This window comes from Phalacrocorax aristotelis, chromosome 21, assembly GCF_949628215.1.
Source record: "Phalacrocorax aristotelis chromosome 21, bGulAri2.1, whole genome shotgun sequence".
In the NCBI taxonomy this organism is placed as follows: domain Eukaryota; kingdom Metazoa; phylum Chordata; class Aves; order Suliformes; family Phalacrocoracidae; genus Phalacrocorax; species Phalacrocorax aristotelis.
Genome location: NC_134296.1, coordinates 5,985,631 through 6,011,411, shown reverse-complemented (window position 1 = coordinate 6,011,411; position 25,781 = coordinate 5,985,631). Strand labels below are relative to the sequence as shown.

General features: G+C 42.7%; 1 protein-coding gene across 4 annotated transcripts in view; it reads right to left on the bottom strand.

Annotated features, from left to right (window-relative positions):
- Nucleotides 1-25,781, bottom strand: part of SRGAP2 (SLIT-ROBO Rho GTPase activating protein 2) — a 111,817-nt gene that overhangs the window by 85,173 nt on the left and 863 nt on the right. For all 4 annotated transcript variants that reach the window (XM_075115946.1, XM_075115947.1, XM_075115948.1 and 1 more), the window contains exon 2: nucleotides 25,014-25,583. In XM_075115946.1, coding sequence (XP_074972047.1) covers nucleotides 25,014-25,080 — 67 coding nt within the window. In that variant the 5' untranslated portion in view covers nucleotides 25,081-25,583. The remainder of the gene's footprint in view (nucleotides 1-25,013; nucleotides 25,584-25,781) is intronic.

Sequence of the window (25,781 nt, the reverse complement as noted above, 5' to 3'; positions counted from 1 at the left end):
CACGCATAAGTGATCGAGAAATAAATGAAGAGGAACAAAAAGGGGCATGTAAACACTTCTCAAGCACAGCACAGCAAACTAAATTTCAAAACCACTTCCAGTAGACTGCCAAATTCCACAGTTGGCTTAGGCAGCTAGGGGAAAGGCAGATAAATGTGGGGTTGGTTTTTTAACTGCATCAACAATTTCCATCCTTGCTTTGTGTTTAAGCTGACATTTTGAAGAATCAACACCAATTTCCCTGGAATATTTTTTAAAGATCAAAAAAAAGCCAACACGATGAGGCTTCATTTTGAAATCCGGTAACTAAGTAACAGTGAAAGATAACCTTGAGTTATTAGTACCACTATTCCAGAGGCAGCCTGAAGCTGCCCTAGAAACAAACACCTCTCCCTGATACCGCCAATACGTTTCCCTCCCGGATCTCGGTCTCATTTAGACAAACCACACAGCCTGAAAGCAGACATCGGATCGGAAGCCCTCCCGCCTCCTCGCACGCCTCCCAGCTCCTGCAGCTGAGGAGATCCGAGGCTGGACGTGCTCCTGGCTGACCGTCACATCGCAGCAGGGACAGACCCACCTGGTCGGTCACGAATAACCCAGCGAGGGCCCAAGGCAGCTGCAGGCCAGCAGCCTGGAGACTTGTACAAGTGAACCATGAAGGATCTCTGCAGCCTCCTCCTTATGCTCCTCTTTCCCTTCCCACTGGAACACCGGGTAAGGCTATCAGTCCATCAAGAAGGAAGACGACTGTCCAAAGAAGCCAACGAGGTGAGTCAAATATATTTCAGCAGCCCGATCTAGTCGTCACTGCCTCCCTGTCAGTCCCGGCGGAGACACTGCCGTGCGTGTTTCTGGGAGGTTTTGAGAACTATTAATTAACCATAAACATTCCAGGAGAGGTGAATAATGAGCATCATTACAGGCATTTCACAGATGACTTCAACAAGATCAAAAAGGTCCAAGTTATTTGCCTGCAGTACCAGTGGACACTGATGACAGAGCTAGTTTCCACCAGAGCAGCCTCTTATTTTCCTCACTGTAAGAACTAACACCTGCCATTAAACCAAAACCATTACATAAAATCAAAGTAATGCTTCTTTAAACTGGCGTGAGAGTTCACGATAAAACAGTCTTAACTGTTTACATAAGAAATCAAATTGGAACATTGTTTTTAATTCACATAGAGCACACCTAAAAACCAGCAGATATAAATTTAATTTAAAACCACAAAAAAGTTTATGTAAAAATCTTGTTCCAGCCTCCCTGTTGGTTACTGGCTCAGCCTTTCTTCACATTCATAAGAAGTTTACAGCAGGAATATTCAATTAAAGCCAAGGTATCCCAAGCAGGCTTTTCCTATACAACTCTAGGAAGCACAGAAGTCATTCCTTTAGTTATAAATATTCAGCTGTGGAAGTGGAGGACTGCTGTCTTTAAGGGAACTTATATTTTACTGTATAGCACCTCTTGTAAAGAGGGGAAATGAGTATTTGACAGAGCCTACAAAGCTCGAATTATGTGAATCATCATTTTTCTCTCAGTTCTTTGTCAGCTACAGCAACGCCCATCAATCAGCACAGCTTAGAGCAGACCAGGAACAAGGAGATGCTTATTTTTCACGTGCCTTTGTCAGAAAACTGATGTTAAAACTCAGGTCCTCCTTTTTACACACACATGCATGCACACATTATTATTTAGAAATCATTCACGTGGTTCCAGCTTTTACAATAAATTATTCAAAGTTCACTAAAAGCAAACCATACCATATAACACTGGAAGATGTATAAGGTTCTACCTAGTCGTTGCGCGGTAGGTGACTCCTGCAATAAAAAGAAAACTAAAATCCTCTCTGCTCCCCACCAGTCCCCTCTGGGGAAAACCACCTACTTCCCAGAAAAAGCTTTTTCCAAAGAAACACGGATGCAACCCACCACACAAGTTGCAGCCATTCATTAACGTGATCACATAGAGATATGACTAATAGTAAACAAAAAAAAAACACCACACAAAAAAACTCAATCATTTTTTTATATATATAACTTTGAATCAGTTGCAGCCAGAGTATGAGACACAAAACCATGTACTAATCTAGATTCCCAGTACTGATTAGATACTAGAATCAACAATGTATTCCCTGAAATCAAGGGGATATCAAGGACATGTTCACTGAAAAGCAGAATGCTGTCCAGTGTCATTTCCTTCCACTTCTCAGAAGTCAAAAGGAGCCTTTTCATCAAATAGTCGGAAGCAAGGACAGAGGGAAGGAAATAATCCTGCTCTTATAGAGCATTTGAAAGACTAGGCAGAATCAGAGAAAAAGCACTTGTTAGAAGTATCAGAATAAAGCTGCACAAGTTAAAGCTCTGTAGGATTTGATGCTTCTAGAGAGATTCAACCCCAGATAACAAAAATTACCACTATTAAAAAAACACATTAGGAGACTGAAGTCCTTCAGCACCTCAGAAAGCTCTTCCCTCTAAGCAGAAACCAGAGCAAAACTGACAACTGCACACATTTCCCAAAGGCAGAAACCAAAAGCCATTTTGTGCAAAAGCAGGTGAGAAACGTGTGTCTTCTGTAGAGCCCAATGGAGGAGGAGGGGGAGCGCAGGCAGGGCAGCTCTGCTTCAGCATCCTCAGCGTGCGGAAGAGCCTGCAGACGGGAGCTTTACTCTTTGGATCACATCAGGTGGATTTTGTCTTCTGCTGCCGATGCCCAGAGAAATAGAAGAGCATAAGTATGTCTGATAAACCGACGCCTCTGCCTGGAGCCTCCGCTGCTGTATTGACAGAAAGAATGGAACAACTCACCTGGGCACACAGGACCACCTCTGGGAGCGCGTCCTGGCTTCCCCTCGCGTTTGCAAGCACAGGAACCCTCCCCGACCTCCACACTGCACCGGAGTAGTTCCCATGCCTGGGCAAGTGCTTCTGCTTCCACTCCCCCAGCATCCGACCTCAGCAGTTTACCTTCAGTGGTTTGAAACCCTGAAAGATCTGTACTACAACTCTTTTTCTTTTCTTCTTCTTTTTTGGATTAGACCCCCAAAAGACAATACTGAATTGAGAAGCATTTTATTTTTCCATGCAGACCGATCCCACCAGGGCAGGTGCCGCACCAGGCCTCCTCTGTACAGCTTGAGCTCTACTCGAGCCCTGATTAGCAACTCAGTTCATTTTTCATTTGCTTAATGCAACTCCACAAAAAACCAATTCAGTCCCTAGAAAATGCCACAAAAAAAACCCCCAACTTATGGTTTATTAAAGCCACTTGGACAGGAAGAAACCAAAGCACATGTAACCCATTCACTGTTGCAATTCAGGTACTGGGTGTGACTTATTTACCCTTACTATTTGAAGCTCCAGCCACCTGCCAAAAGGAGCGCCTGAACGAGCACCATACAGCACCAGCCAAAGTCAACATGGAAGCGGGGAGCAAAGCGGTCGGCTTCGGCTCTTCCGCCAGCCTCGCTACAAGGAATGTTTATGTTGGTTCATTTACCAGTGACTTAAAACAACACGCCCAAATAAACCAACCAAACAGCCCAGCACAGAAATACTAGAAATAGCTAGGAGACTTCTGAGTGCCAACTATTTTATGGGCCAGTCATTCTCAGTTTCAGTGTGAATTCAGGTTCATGTTACTTCAAGACATCTCTCCATCCTCGCTTTGAAAAAAGCACTTGGAATTAGAGAAAGGAAATGTTGCCCTATAAAAGCCCTTCAGTGGCATGCCAGTTTATCCAGAGATTTAAGCAACCCAGGAATACCCATGTTTCTCAGCCTGAATAAAATCCCAGAAATGGTGGAGCATTTTGTTTGGTTGTGGGGAGTTTGGTTTGGGTTTGTTTTTCTTTAAAAAAAAAAAATACTTAACAAAAGTCTATGTCAGGAAAGGCTTGTACTGTCTTAACAATATGGAGCAAGAGAATAAATACTGTAGTAAAATCTCCATAGATAAAGTTACATGTGTAACTTTCAATAAAACTTATTTAAATTTGATTTATACGCTGACAACACCTCAGATAACATATGAAATCCAGTTATTGGCATCCTTGAATTATGAATTATCAATACCAGACATTTCATTTTCTTTTATTGCTCATTATGTGTATAAATCATTAATGCCACGAAACTGACTGACTTTTGTAAATTCTCGTAGTAGTGGATCATTATTATCAACAGACATTCCTGCAAAGAGCCAGGACAGATGGATTTGTTATCACCATTTAAAACCCAACACTTTCACAGGAATGTCAGAATAACTTACAGTAGGAAGTGAGCAGCGAAAGCTTCAGACATTCTGGTCCTATTTTCGTTTTCAAGAGAACGTATGGTAATTTCCCATTAACGCGAGAGACCTGTTCTTCTACTGCTATAAAGCCATCAGCTATCGGAACAGAGTAACCTTATCAAAGCAAGACACCGTACCTTACAGCCTGACTTGCACAGAGACCATCTGGACAAAACATTTAGACAAGAGCTTTAAAAAAACGCAACATCTTGAAACAAATTGCCAGACAGGATTACAAAAAGTGATCTGTCGAATGTGTTAGAGACGGCCAGAAAATCTTCGAAAGCAGACAGAGGCTAGGAAATGTGTATCCTTTTGGGATCCGCTTACGCCTTATCTTTTTACATTTCAACGTTTTCAGATGTAGAAGTCAAGAGCAGGTAACACACTGGGGGTTAAAGGGAGCCCATGGTCCTACGGGGTCTTTAGAGCCATTAAAGGATCAGGTCCCCACGTGCCATAAAGAATTGGTCCCCGCTCCCCTTGAGCCATTGCCACGTAGGAGCGATTCCGGACCTGCCAGCCCGTCTTCATCAGCTGCTTTTACCAGCAATCTCCCAACACCAATGCTGTGCCGCTGTTTCTTCTTATCAACCAGAAAGAAGAAATACTCAGACCCCGGGTATTCTTGCTACTTCCTACCTCGGCTTCCCCTGACAGCAACCAGCAAAGGCTCCAGCTACTAAATAAAAACCCAAATCTTAGACTTGATTATCCAAGGTAGTTTTTATCCTTTATCTGCCAAAGCAGATGCGCTGATACAGACAAACCTCTGAATATAGTTCACGTTTGCCTTTCCCATTAATGACTCTGTACATCATTTGCCAAAGGATGTACAGATAAAGTCAGCTGAACTTTCCACTACTCCCCCTGACAGCTTAATTACTGTCTCGGATTTGGAGCAAGCCATGACAACTTCGCATTTGTTTCCACATTTCATTTTTATGACACGCCAACATCTGCAGAGGATGCTGTAATTAAAAAGGAATAAAATTATGTTTAAAAAAAACCTGGACGCAATCAGCTTATTTGCCTGAAGAAAATGTATTACATAGCAAGTGAGCAAGTGCGGATGCTCTTCAGCAAGAGCAAGTAGTCAGTCAGCAAACTTTAATGTCCTGAATTACACACAATACTGCAGTTCCAAAAACCAATGAAGACACTCCATCTTCTTAATTATTTCATTGTTTTAAGAACTCTGGGCTTTTTTGTTTCATAAATTCCAGCAGTTTGTTGGCAAGTTACTTTTAAGGGGAAGGTGGGGTTGAGCTTAGGGGAGGGCAAAAGGACACCATGTAGAAAAAAAAAACAAAAGAGAAAAGTAATAAATCAAAGTGTACTTTTGCTATTAGATGTCTAGTATCATTTCAAAAGGAAAAAAAGACACTAAGAAATGCAGAGAAGGGGAAGTAGTGATACTGCAGTATCACTGCAAAGGAAGCAAGAACACAAATGTGAAGTGCTGTGGGTACCAACACAGCAACAGCCTGTTTCACTGCAGGACAAACACCCACGCCTTGCCCTGTCCCCTATTTACGTAGCACAGCAACTAAGACTTCCATCCCCAACCTCACACTCTCCCTTGTTCTTCCTCCTGTGTCTGCAGACAGGGCAGACTACAGAGAACTGTAAGAAAATCCCCAGCATTTAACAGCACTCGGCTCAGCACAGCTGCTGACGTTACGTTTGGCAGTCCTACAGCATGGCTGGAAGTTTACTCTCTGTTGGACTGGGAATGCCACCACACTAATGAGATAAGCATAAGGCATCAATCGCTGCAGCATTCCTACTTACAAGTAACCTACACTGCAAGCCAGAAGTGCAAAACCTCCCTAAGAACAGGATGTCCAGCTTTTAATCTCCTTCTAGAGTATAGCTAAGAAACTATTGATGGGAAGGAAGTCAAGCCAATCAATTTGAAGACAGCCTGATACATTCCACTTTCCACCTCACCCCACTTGAAAAGCTTCATTTCTAGCCACCGTGACACTCAGCAGCACTCCTGTGCGTCCTTGTAGACGACGTACAGAAGAACTGTACTGAAACGAACAGCTCCACATTTGGAGCTTGCATCAGCAACATACTCAGCAATGCAAATTATCTTCCTCAAATTCAAGAGCCTGCAGAGGAAGAAGTCAATGTGCCTGGTGACAGCAGCTGCTTCCCCTACGGCCAAGCCCAACAGCAGGCACTGGAAGCAGAAGCATCCAGCAGCTTTCTTACAGAAAGCCCCGCACTTAAAAATGAAGTTGTAAGAGAAACTGCTTCTCCCTCTCATACTTTATAGGAAGGATTTTAGATGATGATCCTCCAAGAGGAGAGTTGCAAAGCAAACCCCCCATCACTGCGGACCACTTTTAACAATGTTATGGTTTAACCCCGTTATCTCTCTGCTCACCAGTTCTTCTTGCAGTTCAGTTCAAAAACTGTTATTTCAGCACAACTGAAGGGCTGTTCGTGCAAGGCTGCCTGATGGATACGCCCTCCTCATCACCGTACACTTCACCCTAAGGGTTGATTCTCGCTGCAGCATACACAACTATCTAAATTTTAAGCTTAATATTAGTTTGTACTTTCCTTGATTTCACAATATACTCAAAATAGAATGAACAGAAAATTCTTTCCTCAAGAGGTTTCGGTTCCCTCTTTTCAAAAACTGCGTCAACGACTTATGACAAGACTGTTCCTTGCCCGACACAGTCAGATCTCCAAAAGCAGACACCTGCCAATTATTCTTTGGGGCTCAACCTACTTTCTGAAAGTCAAAGATCAATTATCGTAAATTAGCCATATGGAACTGCAGAGCAAAACTGAAGAAAACAGGATACAAGGCTGATGGAGAAACAGACCAAGACTTCACTCTGTAAGCAATTCAGGTAAAGAGCTATTAAAATTGTTTTCCAATAACAAAATTACATTCAGTGCTGTGGGACAGTTGGGATTGTTTCTTAGGTGTCAGATACGTCATTCAGCAGACCCAAAATGTCAGAGGGCTTGCACTAGGAGATGTTCCACTCTGTAGCATCGTACATGAAAAATGCCTTCATCCACTGTGAAACCAGTAGATGTCTTCTAGGACCTCCTCTTAATGCCAGAGAGAGTGATGCCCAACTTGTATAACTGCTGCTTTTTTCCACTAAATCTTGGGAAGGTAAAGGGAGAAACGTACCTTGAGGAAACCAGACTTGAAAAAGACACTTCACATCACATATTCTGAAAAATACGACGCCGTTGTCTATCTACGGCTTCAAATAAGACTTTATTTTGCAGTACAAACATTTAAGCACTCTCTCTTTCCCTGGCCCATACAGTTGTCAGAAATCGTGTGCCCTTGAAACTGAGGCTCCCTCTTTCACGGATGCATCTGTGCGTGGATGCATCTGCGGAGATGCATAACTCAAGTAAGCTGTGCCAGAGAGATTACGAACGAACAGCCTACTGACTGCAAAGAAGTTACACCCGCTCAGTCAAAAAAAAACTGTTCCTTAAAAATTAAGGCTTTGTTACTCCTAAGCAGAGTGATGGACTGAGTCAGCAAAATGCCAAGAAACCCTCTTTATTTCTGACATCAGTCGAGGTAAAGATGAACTTCACTCAGCTACATCAGCTTCCTCCACAGCCCTGGGAGTTTTCAGCTTTTGAGTAACACATACACAGATCACCACCTTTCTTCTGCATGTGTGAACCTCCTTTTGAAAACAGAAACGTTAACAAAAAGGTACCAAGACAGCCATACTTCAAACTTACAGTTGACTCATCTCTGCAAAAGCTGTCACCTTCCAGGCCCTCAATGGGGAAAATGTGTACAGCCTGTTAGATAGTCTTAAACCTTAAAGCTTATCCCATGCAAGCAGAATTTATAAATCTGCTTTATAAGACTGCTTCAAAAGCAGTCACTTAGCAGCCGTTTTCCTTCATAACTTCCACCGCCTCCAGGCAAAGGCAGCTAGCAAGAGGTCTCCAACGAGGAGCGTAAGTGAAGGAGATCCTGAAAGACCTCTGGCTCTCTGAATTAAAAATATCTCTTGCACGCAATGGCCCAACCGTGATGCAGCATCTATGGTTTTTCATTCCGGCTATTGTCATCTAATAATAGCCCTGCAGAGCCCCTGCGACCCAGCGCTGGCCGTATTGTGTGCTCTCACTATCCACCTCCCCATCGGAGAGCTATTTAAAGTATAAAACAAGAAAGTTTCTCCTTGAATGTCAGCTCTGTATGGGACGTCAGAGCTAACACAGTCTTTTGAGATTGCTGGAGTTTAAAAACTCTACCCACTAAGCAGTGCAGAGTGGATCTCGTATTTATAAACAGTAGCTGAGGAAGTAACTTGCTAAGAGAAATGCACTGGTGCAGGTCTGGAAAGCTGCACACAGCAACAGGCATGTCCATAAGCCAGCACCTTCCCAAGAGGAACCGGCTGCTGCTGCATCCAGGCCACCCCCATTTTCAACCTGGTGAAGGTTTCAAAGAGCATCAGTGATAGACTGAAGCACAGAGAACTACAGGAGAGAGACTGCACCGTGAAACCTCCTCATACAGTAAATACATCCCGATTACAACCACTGCCTCCTAGTATACCTGCAATAAGCCAGCAATTTTCTACTGAATTATCTGAAAAGGCTTGTAAAAGTACTAAAATCCTGCTACACTCTCCAATTCAGCATCATACCTATGCTGATGAAGATGACAGGTACTAAGTTAATCAGGAAAAATCATGCCTCCTATCAGTCACAGAAGTTGAAATCAGAAGCCACGGCTGCGCCTCTGCTTTCCAAGAACAAGACAACACTAGCTCACCTCTGTCATTTGTAAGGCAGTCTAAATAGACCAAAACCAGTAGGCACATACTGGGAAAGAACAGCATTGCCTAGGGATACTGCACCCACCTCAGCACGACTTCATAATTATTTAGGAAGCGATACTCCATTCACAAAATAAAGCAATGTACTTGGGTTATTTCTATAAACATTACATTTTTTTATTCATAATTGACACAGAAATATCAGCCTTTAAAAAAAACCATGTTACTTAAGCCCCAAGAGCCCCATCACAGCCTCAGTGCTCATAAGACACCTGCAGAAACCGAAGGCAGAATTTTTTCTTCTATCTGCAGCCGTGCGGAGCCAAAAGCTCCTCCCAGCTCCAATCTGGGTCCAGAGGAGCATTAAAGTGATTCATCCTCCCACTCTCCATCCAGGCTCCTGCTTCTCTGCCAGAGCTGCCAGGAGGAGTCAGAGCCCACCACCTTTGGCAGCGTGGTGCAATCTATCACCGAGACAAGAGTCACTCCCAGCTCTTCCGACAGCGCGAACATTTGGTGACATTTCAGTTGCTACAAACAGGGAATGAATTTGAATAGGGACCTAGAAGAGATGAAGGTTGAGTCATCCACACTGACTTCTCGCTCATTAAAATAGGATTTTACTTATTTGTAATTCGCAGATTGCTACATATGGACACTATATTAAAGAAAATATAATTGAGGAACCCTTTAGCCAGCAAAGAAAAAATCCAGCCCCCAAAAGCAAACTCACTGATACCCAGCTCTCTTCCACTTACTGTGTTCGCTAGACTTCTCACTTCACCCAGAGCAACTGTGCCAACAGAAGAAAACTGAAACTAACCTCTGTCCAAAACAAAATGACAGCAATTAAACCATAAACAAGTTGCTCGGTTTGATAAAAACGAGTTCAAACCCTGAGCTTGTAGCATTCAATAGTACTTTTAAGCCTTCCTAGGGAAGAATCACCACTTGCTGTTAAAACTCTCCCAAGGCCTGAGTGGACAGTTACAGAACCGACGTACAAAAACGCTGCATCTAAGCTGAGCTAAAGAACTAAAATTAACCAGCCCAAAAAACCCCACAGCAGAAAGTAGGTGTATAAAAATATTAACTTACGCAATGAAAGAAATGCAGTCTGCACCATTAGTTTATTTAGACTAACCACATTATTAACCAATTTGCCATCAGTAATAATAGACATACCCACTGTCACCACTACGCAGAGAACATCCATTTTGTAAAACGTGTTAGTATGAACAGTCTAACCTCAAACCAAGCTAAGGCACGCAGAAAATGAAATCACCGAGGAGCCCAGCCCTTGCTAAAGTTTTAAGCCCACCCTAATTACTGACAAGGCAAAGCGGATTTTTTTTGCTTTTGACACACTCTTCCTCTTCCTCAAACACATCCGACTGCTTTGTATCTTTTTCCTTGTCTATTCTAGTCCCAACTGACAAGAAAAAAAGAAAGCATTAATGCCGTCACCTGGATTAACAGCATTTGGGAGCATTGAAAACACTTCCTAAGAATGCAGCTTTTGACAAGAGCGGCCCCGCAGCAGCCTCCCTCACCTTCTTGCCGGACAAAATAAACGGGTCAGAAAGCAAGAGGCAATTCCCAGCACCATGCCTCAGAACCAAGGAGAAGGTCTCTGCAGCGCAGAGGCTCTGCACAACGCTCTGGCACAACGCCTCTTCACCACAAACACAAGACAGTCATCCCCTAGGACGGGCAAGTCCACACCGAGGAACTTTATACACAAGGAAAGAAAGGACAGGGAATCAGCCCCCAAATCGTTTGCAGACATGCACTTCCTGCTTGCTCTACCGCCAAAAGAAATATTTAACGTTCCCAAACTTTCTCCTATTTAAACTGAAAATCTTCACAAAGCTCCCAAGTTCATCTTCAGTGGGAACAGCGAAGGTTTGCTTCAACACTGTTTCTCACAGACGTAGGAAAGTGTCAACAAAACCCCGGCACAAGAGGCAGCAAAATGAGCATCTCTCAATATTCTCAACCGGCCTCTCATCTCGGCAGATTAAAGATTTAAAAATTTTAAAATCTAAATTTGACATCTAGGACTGGCAATCTAGTATCTTTGCCAGCAGTGAAGTTCACATAAGCCTTTAACTCCTAAAAATAAATCTTAAAGAAAACATTTATTCAAGACTCAATCCCAGTGGAGCAAAAAGAACTTTGGAAGAATCATAAAAAAACTGGCACTTAAAAATAGCAAACCTGTTTATTTGTGTTAGGAAATTTCAGGGGAGTGTTTATTTCCTACTTAGTACCCAAACCATTTCTGAATGGCAGAAGTCAGGGAGGAAGAAAAGAGAAGGGAGAAAGGAGTCAAAAGAGGGGATGCCTATAGACACATTTCAGCTCCCAACAGTCCAGTCCAAGGCTGCACAAACTCTGGCTCATTCATGGAGTTGGTTTTGACTGTTCTTCGCCGTAAACTCCACTGAGTTTTACCTGAGCGGTGAGCTGCATTCCCCCGCTCCGTTTTCACTCGGACCAGCGCGCGCCTCTTGACTCAGACATCTCCTTCGAAACAATGCTGGGATTTGCCATTCCATCACCTCCAGAAAAGCAAGCAAGAACAAAACCCCAAAAAAAGTAAACTGCAGAGTTGTAATGTGGGGTTTTATCTCCTCTGTCTGAGTAACTTTTCCTAAAAGGAGGCAGCACGTCCTTTCCAGCCCCGCAGGCTGCATTGCAGACAAAACTTTAAAAAAATACATAAATAAATTAAGGCTTCAGTGTTCTCACAACATGTTTCAAGATCTGTAACTGAATCCCATAAATCTCACTGGAGACCTTGATTTAGGTCATTTCGAGTAATTCACTGCATAATCTCTTTACCTACTTTCAGCCTACTCGGAACACAATGCCGTCCTACTGCACGAGATCTGCTGGAAGACCCAATTCAGCAACCCAGAGAACACAGGCTCCTCAAATGGATCTGAATTACAGCACCAAGCGCGGAGGGGGCCTCTCCTCACCCAGAGGGTGCACAAAGCACCCACAAAGCCCTGCCACCGTCAAACCTGTAAAAATGCGGGTTTAGACTCAATGTTCTTCCAATGATCACAAAACACGCAAAGCTAATTGAAAGGAGAATGGAGGGAATTCTGAAGAGGAAAGAAAGTGAATTGTATTACACGCATGTTATAAATACACATACAGTTATGTCCACAGTTATACCCAGGAACAATTTGCTCTATTTAGCTTCAAAGTAGACAAGGAATAACATCTGTAATGCTTAAAGTATGCTACAGGCAGTTTCAGAATCGGAGAATTCTGCAAAAGACAACTCTGGCTTTCGGGCAGCTTTTTTTAAAAAAATATCAGAGATAGAAGTGATCTCAATTATAAAAATTACGTATGACATATGAACGCCCTCGCTTTCACTGATAGGCAAGGGGGTATCACAAAGACTGAAAGTAGATTTAAGATGTTAAGTGAAATGTGAATTTAGAAAGCAATGTGGAAATAAAGCATGGTTCATGTAAGAGACTTACGGTACAGCTGAATAGCTCTTTAGCACATTGAATAGAACAGGCATTTTGTTTGGGCTACTTAAAACCAAACTCACCTCTCCCAGGTAAATAAATATTTCATACACTGACAGATAAAAAGAGTGAAAATAAAAGAGCTTTCCACATATCCAAGAAAGACCACTCTATGTAAAAGTGAGAACACCTGTGCTCTAAAATGTTAATGGTCAACAGATTTTAATGTTATTGCCATAAGGTTAAAGTGAGGCATCAGGGGGATCTTTGTTTTGTTAACAAACTAAGCTTTGAGAGAGGCGCAGGACTAGAAGCAAAAACAAAAAGGAAAAACAAAATAGAGGCCGGGAAAAAAAAGGAACCTGTTTCCCTTGTACGTCAGAGACCTCAGTGCAGAGACTTGAATTTATTCTCGCTATCGCTGTCAAAAGATTCAAAGTAGCTCTGTAAGCTCAGTGTAACCTTTCCACAACAGACAGCCCAAGCAGGGGGGGCTGAATACTGATCGCTTTCCAAACAAAAATAAAAATCGGCTTACTCTTTCCTACGGATACATGCAGCTGTCATCCTCTGCCTGCACCTCGCCATCTAAGGTCTCAAAGGAACCTTCTTGAAAGGAGAGGCAACGATCTTTTAGAACTGATAAATGTGTTTAAATAGTCAACATATAAATAACTTCTTACAGCAAGGACAACAGCAAAGCCTTCATAAGGCCCAGAATCCTTAAACTAAAGGTAACAGCAAATTAGCAGCACTTTCATCCCAACCATAGCAGCTGGCCCTGCTGCTCTGGGTTCGGCAGAGGGTGGGGCATGAATGAGAACTATTTGCATGAAGCCTAATCATAAAACCACTGAAACGATGCGAGTGAGCTGGAAAAGGCAACCAAGTATGGAGAAAATTATAGCTGATCTTTCAACTCACAGCAAGTATTTATTATGGAACTTCACAAGCTACAGATGCTGCTTTCTGGAGAAACCTCCAGCAGCAGAAAAACACCACACTCGTCCACTCCGTCCGTGTTGGCCTGGCAATGGCAAGCTCTTTCCCAAAATACTGACGGAGCCTTCTCCTGTAGTATTGCAACACCCCTGCCATGGATGCTCCTTCATCTCAAACTAGAAATTAATCAGCAAATTTATAAACCACAGCAAGAATGACCAACTGTTAACTGAGTATGTTAATCAGAAAATAACTTGAAGTTTCAGAACAAAATACAACAAAAACCCAAAACCAAACCAAAAAACTTTCTCATCTGCTGGCAACAGCTGTCACTACTTTCAGGACATAAAAGACAACTTTACCTACAGGGATTTTCCAGAGAGGCCAGTACCAGAATTTGTTCCCTTGTTTTAAATCTGAAACAAACCTACTACCTGAACCTCCAGGGCCATGTTTGGGGGTCCATTTTTAGCCAAGATTTCTGGGGAGAAAAAGTGAAAAGTGGAAATTACTGGATGCAAGGAGCCCTTTATAGCTACCTTCTATCAAGTTCATTCTGATGGGGATGGGGGAAATAATTTCAGTTAAAGCCTAAGTAAAGATTAATTCCTTAAGTATGAAGGTAACGCATATCAGTGTGTTTGGCGTTAGACAACTGGGCTAAATAAAAGGATTTCTCTTGCACTTTTGGGTAATTTATCATTACAGACAGAAATTAATCATATAATGAAAGGTAACATATGGATTGATAGAAGATCAAACCAACCTCAGAGAAAATACAGACAATCTGGATGGAATAAGAGCACATGGAGGGAGAAAAGGCAATTTAGCAAGCAGTAACGAGACTTCGCGTCACACAGGATATCAAAATCAACACTCAGGGAGTCCAGGAGTCGGCTCCAAGAGGTGCTGAGCCCAAGCTCTGAGTTTATCCAACAACCCTGGTCAGCAGCGCTGACATCTTTGGTAGCCAAGTAAGTTCCCTGCTAAGAAACCTTACACATTTGTTTAGCATAGACAAAACTTTGACTTGCAAACAGTTGTACTAGATTAACCCAAAGATTAGTGCATTTAAGCCTCTCCTAGCATGTATGTGGGTGCTGCCTGTCCGTCGTCCCCCCCACCTCTTTTTTTCCGCATTTCTATAGCGCAGCTCATGGAAGCTCACAAGAGCCAAAAAAAGAAAAGGAAAAAAAGAAACAGAACAAGAAGTATCCAGAGTTTTTGGACAGTCAGCTCCAGGGGGAAAACACAAGAGCACAGTTTCATTCATAGCAAGTTAAGTTTCCATCCAAACATGATTGCCGTATCCTGTGACCTTTGTAGCGTTGCATTTGTTCCTCCCTCCATACAGCGCAGAAACCCTTTCCCCCTCCCTTTTCCAGCTGCACACTTCTAAGTCGTTTACTGGCAAAGTCTTTTGTTCATATTTCAGCATCCTTCTGCAGCACTGGAGTCCGCCCCGTTGAGCTGGGACACAGACGGGTACGAGCAGCCCACTATGCAGCAGAAATACTGGTGATTTATCCATTTGCTTTTTAAAGGGTAAATGGGCTGAAGCAGGCTTCCTTCTTCAACACATGGAGAGAACACAGAGAAGTTAGGAAGAGTAACTTTCATTAAAGAGACCAAGGCAAAACCAGGCTCCTTGCCAAAACCACTTCACAAAGATATTAATTTATTAAATTTCTGAATAACTGGTTATCGAACAGAGGGGAAAAACCTCCACGGGCCTGCTCAGAGCTCTGTACTTCCACAGTCCATAAAACATTTTGTATGCTATGGTTTGTCATTATCATGCATTAATATACCCACTGCACATATTAGCAAAAATGGAGACAATTTTTTTTCCACAGTAATAATGTCTGCTTCTTATTTACATGTTTTCTGTCCTGAGCTTTCAAAAGACTTCACATTCATCAGACAGCACTCTTTAAAACATGCCTGTAATACACCTGCTTTGTGGTCCACAGAACTGAATTTACATCTACTGCCGACAAAAAAAAAAATAAACAAATAAAAGAACCCTCTCAGTGGATTTGCCAAATGCTCCGGTCAGGAAAGCAACCCTTTCAGAGGGCAGGCATGTCAGCATCTTAGTAAAATTCACTCTGCCATGCCTTTGTGCCGTGTGTCCCAATTCTGCTTTAACGGCACATTATACCGCTCAGGGTTTCCAAGAGGGTGGGAAAGCATCAGTTTTCTAGAAACCTTCATTCCTGCTCACTGATCAAAACTGCCTGGACAGCTATTCGCAGTGCCATCAGTAGCCCTAGGAGAAGTTAACTCATCACAGCTGTGATTTCCAAGTAAAACATTTAAGACAGCCGTCCCCAGATGAATTGGGACGGAGGAAGGAGAACTGCTGTACGCCAGCAAGCACACAACAGCTACCATCTGCCTGTGGCTGCCACAGTACTGCCCGAGCTAAGTAACTACATCTGGCAGCGGAGTGGAAGTTTCTTGGACCCATAATCCTGTCCCTATGTAAAATTTCTTCATATTTTACTAACAAGCAATGCCACTGAAACATGTAAATAACTCCTTTTTTTGCTTCCCTAAAAGCAAGAACATGACATAAAATGCGTTTTGGAGACCAGGTACTCTCGAGCAGCTTAATAGCAAGAGCACTGCCCAGTGTTAACCCGCATAAAGAAAAGGATTTTGTGGAGTTTCCCATAACACCTACCTTTGCAAATTAAGTGCTAATGAGTAGGAGCATCCTCAAAGGCACAAGAGTAATTTATCCCACTCTATTTACACCTCATCAAACAGGCATCTTAAATAGTCCCCAAATAAAGGCGTAATCCTATGTAACATGCCATGGCCCAGAACGTGTCTTGATATTGTCCATCAATTTGGCTTCCTCCTGCCCTGCTTGGATCGCTCCCTCCCTGCTGAGAAGGGGAACGAGGGGATCAATTAATGCCTAAATATAATGGTTGACACAGGGAAATGACAATCCCTACCTCACTTCATTCAGATCACTAAACCAACAAAGAACAATTGTTGTGAAGGACTTACTACCACAAACTGGGTTTCCCTTAAGATTTCTCACCACTAAGCCCCCATCAGCAGCAGACAGTATCATATTTTATTATTGCAATATCCAGACACGCTCTGAACAAAATCGAACAGACTGGCGATTAAAACATCAGCATTCACCACGTTATCTGCAGCACCATCCTCACTGTTTCTAGAAGTGGAGGCACAGGACGGATGGGCAATTGGGAGGGTGGGAAATGAGAAACAGAACAGCACCCAATCCATCATTACCAAGTCTCAAGCTGCAAATGCAAGGGGGAAGAAAAACCTTCACGTGTTTTAACAATAGCTTAAAGCCCTGTACTCTCCTTTACTGTAGGGATTAATGATGTGACTGGCAGCCAAACCAATGCAGCTTTGCAGCCTTCCCTCATGCCACGGGCATGCCACGCAGAGGCTAAAAACCAAGGAAAATAGAGAAATATCATTCTAAACAATCCCGTCTGTAGAATAAGCAGTAGCTTGTGCTGCTAATCATCCTCTTCCTTTTCAGGTACCAAATAAAAGCTACAGCAAGAAAACCCTGCACAGTTTGCCTTGCAAAAACCCGCCAATGACACAGAATTGTTTTGATTGACTGAGGCTTCAGATCTTTGGTTTGCAAACAATCGATCCACTCGTTCAGAGCAATCAGTTTAGCAATTGTGGGAGCTACAGGTCTGTCGGGAACAAACCCCCCTTCCTCACCCATCGGAGCATGCCCCTGCAGTGGGACTAGACTGCTGTCCAAAGAAAGAGTCAGGGACTAATTCCCAGGCAGCAACTGTTGTTATTTTAAGTAGATTCAACTTGCAAGCACTCCCCATCTATAAATTGCATAGCTCCGTGGCTTACTGTCTGCATGAAAACTGTTGTCCAAAGACAGCAGTATAAAAACAAACCAAAACCCCTTCCCTACTTAAAATGAGGGAAGCCAAAAGGCTCTTCCTGGAAAGTCCTATGATTAAAAGGGGGGGGGGAAAAACCCCAACAGAAATAAACCCAAAAAACCAACCAACTTCAAAATTAGTAGGACTGATCAAATCACCCTGCCGCAGCACTTCACAACTGTAGATTAAAATCCACTCTTGGTTTAGAGTTAATCTGTTTATTTGGCTCCTTCTCAAGAGTCAAAAAGCCAGGAGCTGCTTATGTGCCACAGGATAAGGCAGCTCCCCTGGCCTAATTCGGCCAATTTCACAGAAATAGATGTGAAGCAAAAGTGGCACACTAAAAACACTGAAGACCTAAGAATTTTTGCATCATGTTTAGCAACACCTTGACGGAAAATGTTGGAAAAAAAGGGCTCAGTAAAGGAGAGATGGGGGAAACGCTATGAATGTTTTGAGAATTTGCTGCTTGTGGTTTATGCCAAAGATTTACTGCACTGTTCTGCACAGCATGCTGCAGCATACAAAAGGGTGCACACTAGATTAAACCGCACAGCATTAAACCATATGCCAGGCATATCGGCTGAGATTTACACCCAGGCTCAGCCCACATTTACATTTATACTTGCTTCCATTTCTGCTGCCTTGCCTGGTTGAAGACCAGCAAATGCTGGGCTCGTTTCTCCCGATGGGCGCACCCTCTCGACACTGGCTGTGGGTGACTCTTATCTAGGTCCACCACAGGCTGCACACCGCCATCCTAACATCAAGCCCACGCTGCTTCAGAGTGCAAGCAGTGCTCCCAAATAACTCCAGCTCTTGTAAACACATAATCCTTTTACATTCAGAATTGCAGAGGAAGTGATTTTTTTAAAAAAAAAATTCCCAGCCCCTTACTTTTTTCCCAAGCAATGATTAACTCTCACTATACCAACTCAAAGGAAAATTATTGGGTTTGACCCAAAGCTGAATGTAAGCTTTAGAGTTTAACAATAAATAGTTACTCTGATGGCAAAAAAATAGTATTTTAAATGGTTCAAATCAATTTGCAGCATCTACTTGGAAAAAATACCAGCTGAGCTTCCTCGACACAGTTATTCCATATCCATGTGTGTTTTCTGACTTTAAACACTCACATCAAGAGTTTCACTGATCACTACTTACAGGTTTCACAAAAAGGTCCTGTTTTGTCTTCTGTGATATTGCCATTTTGGAAAGAAAGGAGAAAGTAGACATGAAGAATGGTCTCTAATGATGGAATTACTGTGAAGTCAAGACCCTTTCTCCCATTTTCTCCCATACTTTTTTATCCCTCAGCAGATCAACCACAACTCTGCATTTGCTTCCATTGCCTACAAAACATTAACATTCAGAGACTCCCACGATGTTGTAGAAATCCCCTAACAGAAAGCATGAAATCTGCAAAAGTCATACAAAAATGAACTAAATAAAGTCATAACTAATGAATATCAACTGTGCATGGGATCGCAAAAGCTATTCACGAGAACATGTGTTTAAACATACTTTCCATCTCGACAAAGGTTTAGATTTTTCACTCTTCATTAAGACAGCTGAAAAAGTTGACCAGGCAAATAGGTTCTTCCAAGTAAATTCCCAAAATGGGCAAAAATTAGTAAGCATTAAAAACAAAACCAGAAAAGTCAAGCCTTTTAACTAACAGAAAAAGGAAAAGATGCTAATGTGTACCCTTCCCACGAAAGGAAATCATTTAGAGCTAAGGAAAAATGTCATGGGGCTCCCTTAGTTGGGAGTTAGGGAAAACTGGCTATCACTAGTAAACTTTTTATAGAAACCCTACTGGAGTTACACTGGCGATTCCTTCTGCTTGTGGAAGAAACTGCAACACTTAAGTGACTGAGGTCTTTTGGTCAGCTTTGGTCTCTAGCCTTGCAGTGATAGATCTGCAACAGAGGGATTTTGGAGATGGAGAGGAAAGAAGGAAGAGTGCATTCTTTCACCTCTCCCATCCTCCTTAGTAATCCATTAGCAGGAACTGTACATACGACAAAAAGAAACACAGACTATTGCTGTAACATCAAACGAGTCTCCCAACAGCCCCTTCCCCCTTTCTGGCAGCAGGCTGCTTCGCTGGCCCAATCCAGCTCCAAAACTCAAGGGATTAGCACTATCAAGAACTGCAGAAAAACAGATGATCCTACAGCAATTCCATAGCCAGAGTTTGGAGCAAGTCATTGTTGCAAACAAATGGAATCACTTACATGCACAGAGTAATGATTAACTGTAAAAACCCCTTAAAAGGTAGTTTTACATTTTCAATGTAAATGGTTATCCAATATATACAAACTCAAATCGCAAAATTCCAAACTATTCCATGCCACCGCATCAGGGTGCGTGGCTGAACAGCCTATTTACACAGTCTATTAAACAGGCATTGCCAAAGGAGTGGCCGAGAGCTCAGCCCTAACTCCCCGAAGCACAAATACCAAGCAACAGCGTGCAGTGACCAGCTTGGGGACCTGAAGACACACACAAATGAAAAACCATCACACACGTAATGTCAACAGTACTGAGAATCCCCAGGCGCACAGGTTTAGCAACAAAATGAATTACAGTGATTCCAACCTATTGATCGAAAAATCAAAAGACATTTCTACAAATAGCTGCTTTCTGGACAAGCACTGGATGCGCAATGTTAACAAGAAAACTTTCAACAGTTGAGAGACGTCCCAATTTTGTTTCAAATCCCCTCCAAAAGCATCACACTTCCTACCCAGAATTGCAGCTGCTGACCCAGTGACGGCTGCTTTTGTTGCCTTTCAGACAGAGGTGGTCTGTGCCACTCCCAAGAGTTTACCAGTATTAAAACCTGCCGACCACCACTCAAGGCGCTCAGATGTAGCATGCAAATGAGATTTGTACGGAGCGTTTGAGGCATTTTCAAGCAGCACTTAAGGCAAAAGATCACAATCAGACAAAATATACTATCAGCCGTTCAACCTAGAGAAGTAAAAAGGACTTATCTGAAATTCAGCAGAAATTTCGGGGATATTAAAAAGAAAGTTTTAGACATTATGGTAGCCTGAATCTGATGGCAGCTGGGAGGCTTGTCTGAAGTTCTTCTTATCAGGCATCTTCTCTTAGCTCAAGACACACTCAGCTAAATAACCATGCAGCCACCTCTGTACTGTGCTCGCTCCTGCTATAAATGACCTCATCTATTTTTCATGTTCCTAGTGCTTTCTGGACTGTGCTGCAAGATCTGCAAGAGATGCTTCTTAACCTTTGCTAGAGACTACTCAAGGACAGGAGTGGCTCACAAACCCTCGCTGGGTAAGAAATTTCAGTATTAAATTTCTGTAGCCCAAACCATGAAGCTATTTACTGAAGCTTTATACAAACTAATTAAATATAAGGCTCTCGTGGGACATGAGGAGAAAGAAAAGAATTAAGAGATAAATCACTGGCTTTTCTTTCCTCAGCAAATGTACACTCCAATTTAATACATTAAACCAAAGAACAGTCTGTCAGTCCTTGGTCGGGCATAGATAGGCAGCATCCAAATCTCACATGGAACACACTGCACAGCATAAATTAATTATCTCTGCTTTACCGCAACTTGCACAAAGGAATTGGGAGAGACAATCCAGACAAGGGGATGAGCTTGAGATATCAAAGGCTCCATATGGAGACCACAGAATCTCACTTTCCAGCTTCACAGAACTCATAATCTTTGTGAGCACACGGTACAGAAGCGTATCAAAGCAGCACTTCCATCCCCTGCTGACCCCATGTCATCTTGTCAGGAGAATTCCTACCGCATGACACGCAGCCATTTCAGAATTTCCTCAAAGAGAGAAGCTCTCTCAACAAGTCTTGCAAGAAGAGCCTATTAATACTGGGAACTTCTCCCCCCCTCGCTAACAGCATGAAGCGTGCAAGTGCAGATGGCGCAGGCATGCAACCAAACTCAAGGCAGACTTTGCTTGCATATCTGAAGGCAAAAGACTCAAGGTCAGTGCAGTTGCAGAGGAAAGCCAGCCTGTCTGGACACCTCTGAGGGTTAATTCGCTTCTGCAGAAGACAGCGAGTTTGTAATTGAACCTCAAGATACTAGAGACCACAGGCTCATTGGACAATTCAGGTTGGAAAGAGCTCATGAGGTCATCCAGCCCAGCCTCCGGTGGTCAGCAGTGAGGTCAGACCAAGTGACTCAAGGCTGTATCCAGTCCAGTTCCAGCAACCTCCAAGGATGGATGCATTGCACCAGTTGCTACAGGCTGCAAAACTTGTCCTCAGCTGCACTGTGCAAGTAATTAGTAGGAAGAAACACGTCACTCCCTCCACGTCCCCTGACCACTGCACAGTAATTCTGATGTGTAAGATCCCCTTCATCTTCAGAAATTCATTTCACCCTACTGTTGATCTCCCCTGCCATTAGCTGCATGCACAAATCATGGGAAGAGCTAACTCCAACCCAAAAGAGGCAAAGAACTGGCTGTTGGAAGAAGACAACAAATACCTATAGCTCACAGCCACGGGAGAACAAGAAGTTCAACTCGTCAACACCCTCTCGCCCCTACACGCCTTTTACAAGGAAAATTACCAAGTTCATTCAGCAACAGAAAACCAAACATTTTGCATAGCAATGATCTATTAACCATAAATCATACTGTTCTTTAAATAGTTTTGATTAACAACTGAAAGACTATTAAATTTTTAAGCAAGGCTCAATCATTCCAGTATTAATAATTTAAAGTGCTTGAGTACGTGTTTGTGGATTAACGGTTTTAAATGAAGCCTCTAAATACGGTTTCCAACATACAGCCAGAATGGAGCAAAAAAATGTAGTAAGTTTCTAAATGCCAGTGAAAAATATCAGAGTTTTCTCATCTGAGAAACAGATGATACCTTACAATTTGTGTAGCACACCAACACCTGGTTCATCTCACTCCCACAGCAACTGCTTCATGACATCACTTCACAACACCCGAGAAAAGACACCAAATAACCCATAATCAGAGTTAACACATTTCTATGCCGTTCCTGTTGAAGTCAGTTCTGAAGTTGAAGTCAGAATTCTAGCAGACATTGAAATTTTCTATGCAAGGATCATGATATGGTCAACGACTAGGCAGCACCACACTTTTGGATTTAAGCATGCCTTTAGTACCATCTCATTCTCCCACCACAGTAGAGACACCAGCACATCTCTGGAATTAGAGAGGCAAGAGGTCTTACCACTCATGAGTCTTCCTACAGAGTCAAATCACTATCCAGCTCAAAGCCAAGGTATCCATGAGACGTAAAGCAAGTTTCATGGAATTTTAAGGCCCAATAACTTCAAAGTCTCCCCCCAGACTTGATCCCTAAAAGCAGAGAGGCGATGATCCCCACTGTCAAAGTGGCTTGTGAAGGGTTGAAGCCAGGTGGAGAAGGGAAGCTCATGGCTATACTTTGAAATACATGAGGTGATGGGGGGAGGATTGTTACCGTACTGCCCTGTGCATTTTTGAGCCGTTCAGCCCATCTACGCCTCCCTCTTAAGATTGGAGCAGGAGATGGATTAGCACCTTCCATCAGCCACTCTGGGGCTGTTTCCAGGCATCCAGCACAAGGCTTCCCCGGCAGCACACGGCTGACCTTAACCTCCCTGCAGTCCCTCACGGCAGGCGTGCGCCTCGAGGAGCCCCTGCGCAGGGAAAGATGAACACCCCAAGACAAATTCATAGCTGCCCTCGCCACTAGTTCAGGAAGGAAACCCCCTTCCCCCAGCTCCTCGGGATCCATTTACACAGTTCTGCTCTTCTTAACCTTGCATATTTAAGATAGGAACATTTTATAAGGCAAAAGGCAAAAGTGCCTATATGCCACAACAACAATTCACTTTTGGGACCACATTTACAGGCTGAATTGAAGCACCTGAAGAGCTGAATTTTGGCAGCAATGGCCTCTGCACACAGGGGAGGTTCATTTTGATTTTACCCATCCTTTTGGTCTCTTTTTGAAAAGGAAGGGAAAGATTTCTTTCCTTTTCTAATGCATGAAAAAACTGAGACGAGAGAAGATGCGCTTTACTAATTCTAAAGCCTTCTTTCTTGTTACAGCATCCAATTCATAAATATTGTGACTAGAAGCTTGTATCTATCGGGCACATTTTGATGGGGTAAATAATGAAAGAACATACAAGCCTTTAATTTTACACTGACTTCAATTCCCATTTCCATCAAAGACAGCTAGAAAACAGGAAGAGAAACTAGATCAGTAAGAGGGAAACATGCTCTTCTCCATTTCTAACTGTAAGAACCCAAAAATTTTAAATAAAAATAAACTCCTTCCCAGCTTTATATTTGCTCAGATAAGCATTTTCAACATAAATGTCAAAACTACTTCTAGGTACAGAGTACTAGAAAGTGTAGGACATGTATCTCCTGTCGGACATGTAGGTCAGTGCAGGGACATGCATCTTGCAGGACAACACGTTTTAATGATTTGCAGCCAGCGAGCAGCCCCCCAGTAGGAAAAATAATTAAGTACGTAATTGCAAAACAATATTTTAATTGCCAGTTTTAATCTAGGTTTCCTACTCGGCTTTAAATCACATTTTTGTAAATCGCATCGATTTAACTCAATCAAGCCTGCCCGAAGGCCATCTTTCCTGCATGCTAGGAGCATACCAAGCAAGTTTTAACCAATTAGATAAATCACTACATCTCATAACTTCCTAACAGTGATACATCAAGCCATACAGAAGTCATAATTATTTTTTTAAATAAGCGTTATCTTGAAAACTTTGCAAAAATAAGAAGCTAAGCAGACATTTCACCATCCTTTTTTTTTTTTTTTTACCTAGGGCACATGATAGCCTGAAACCCAGCCAACTGAATTCTGCAGAAGGCTTGCACGATCATTGCAATTATGCCTCTGACTCCTCATTGCCTTCCTTATGATGACGGGAATAACACCGACACATTAGCTTTATTCATTCACGTATGTATGTATCGATACGTGTGCATTCACACACCCCGCAACCTTAAGGTGTTACGCTCAGGAGTGCAGTAAGAAAAATGAGGCAGTAATATCATGGGCTCACCAAGGGCAAAATCCTGAATAATGGAACTTTCTAGCACAAACAGCTTTACAGGGACCCTCAGCGTGGTCCCCATCACTACCAGGGGAAATATGCTCTGCTGACACTACCCAGATTTTTAAAAGATTCCCATGACAGGAGGAGGATTAAAAGGCAATTAACCAGCTCTCATCTTTCAAATGCAAAGCCATATTTTAGAACAGCAGACAGAAAAAAATATGGGTCTCTCAGAACTCAAAGATTTGTTATATTCCATTAAAAAAGCCCTTACCGTGATACCTTAAAATGGCAATACCATAGTAGGAACCTACCCCATGGGGACAAGAAAAAGCATTGCAAACCCGATCCAGCATTGTATTATGAAGAAGCCCTGCAAATTCCAGGCAATCTGCAAATGATTTCCCCCTTCCCCACCCAAACATCCACTGCAAACTCCTACAATCGCAAGCCAGTACCGCAATAGCAAAAGAGACAAAAATAAAACCATTCCTACCTTTAACTTGAGTGTCATATTCAGCTATGATCTCCTTATCCTTTTTGAATTTTGCTGGCGACGTCATGTTTTCTTTTCCAAAAAAGATTAACCTCAAAACAGATCCACCACAACACAAGATATAAATGCAATTTCGCTCCTCTCAATGCAATTCCTTGATTTTCCGCTTGTCCTCCCCCCCACGAAAAGGGATTTAAAAAAAAAAAAAAAATCAGTCCATGGAGAGAGGGTGTGAGACGGAGCACAGCAGCAGCAAAATGCAGATGTTAAGAGATCAGCGGATGGAAGAGGCAGCAGTTTTGTCTCCCTGCACCAAAACCTTTAGCAGCAGCATCAGACTAGCGAGATCCTGCAGCCCCCAAAGGCTCTTCCTGATTGCTAACGTTAATAGCACAGCCAGGGAGTGGAAGTCCTTCCGCACAACATGTTTTGTGTGGGTTTGGTTTGCCTTTTTGGTTTTTTTTGTTTGTTTGTTTTTGTTTTTTTTAATGAGCTCAGAGATGAAGCAAATCAAATCCCAAACGAGAGCAGAAACGGAGGACAAGAAGCCGGTTTCTTTGGTTTGCTTGCCTGCAAATGCAAAAAAAAAAAAAATTAAATATATATTTAGAAAATTACAGCTTGCAGCCAGCAATCACAAGATGCGCAGCCAAAATTTGTGACTGAAAGAAAAGCTGCCCTGACATTGCAAATTATCCTTTAAGCAGCAGCAGCGTGGGGTTAGAAATAAAGCCCGGCCAGGTAACCAAGGGAAAACGCCTACCCGGC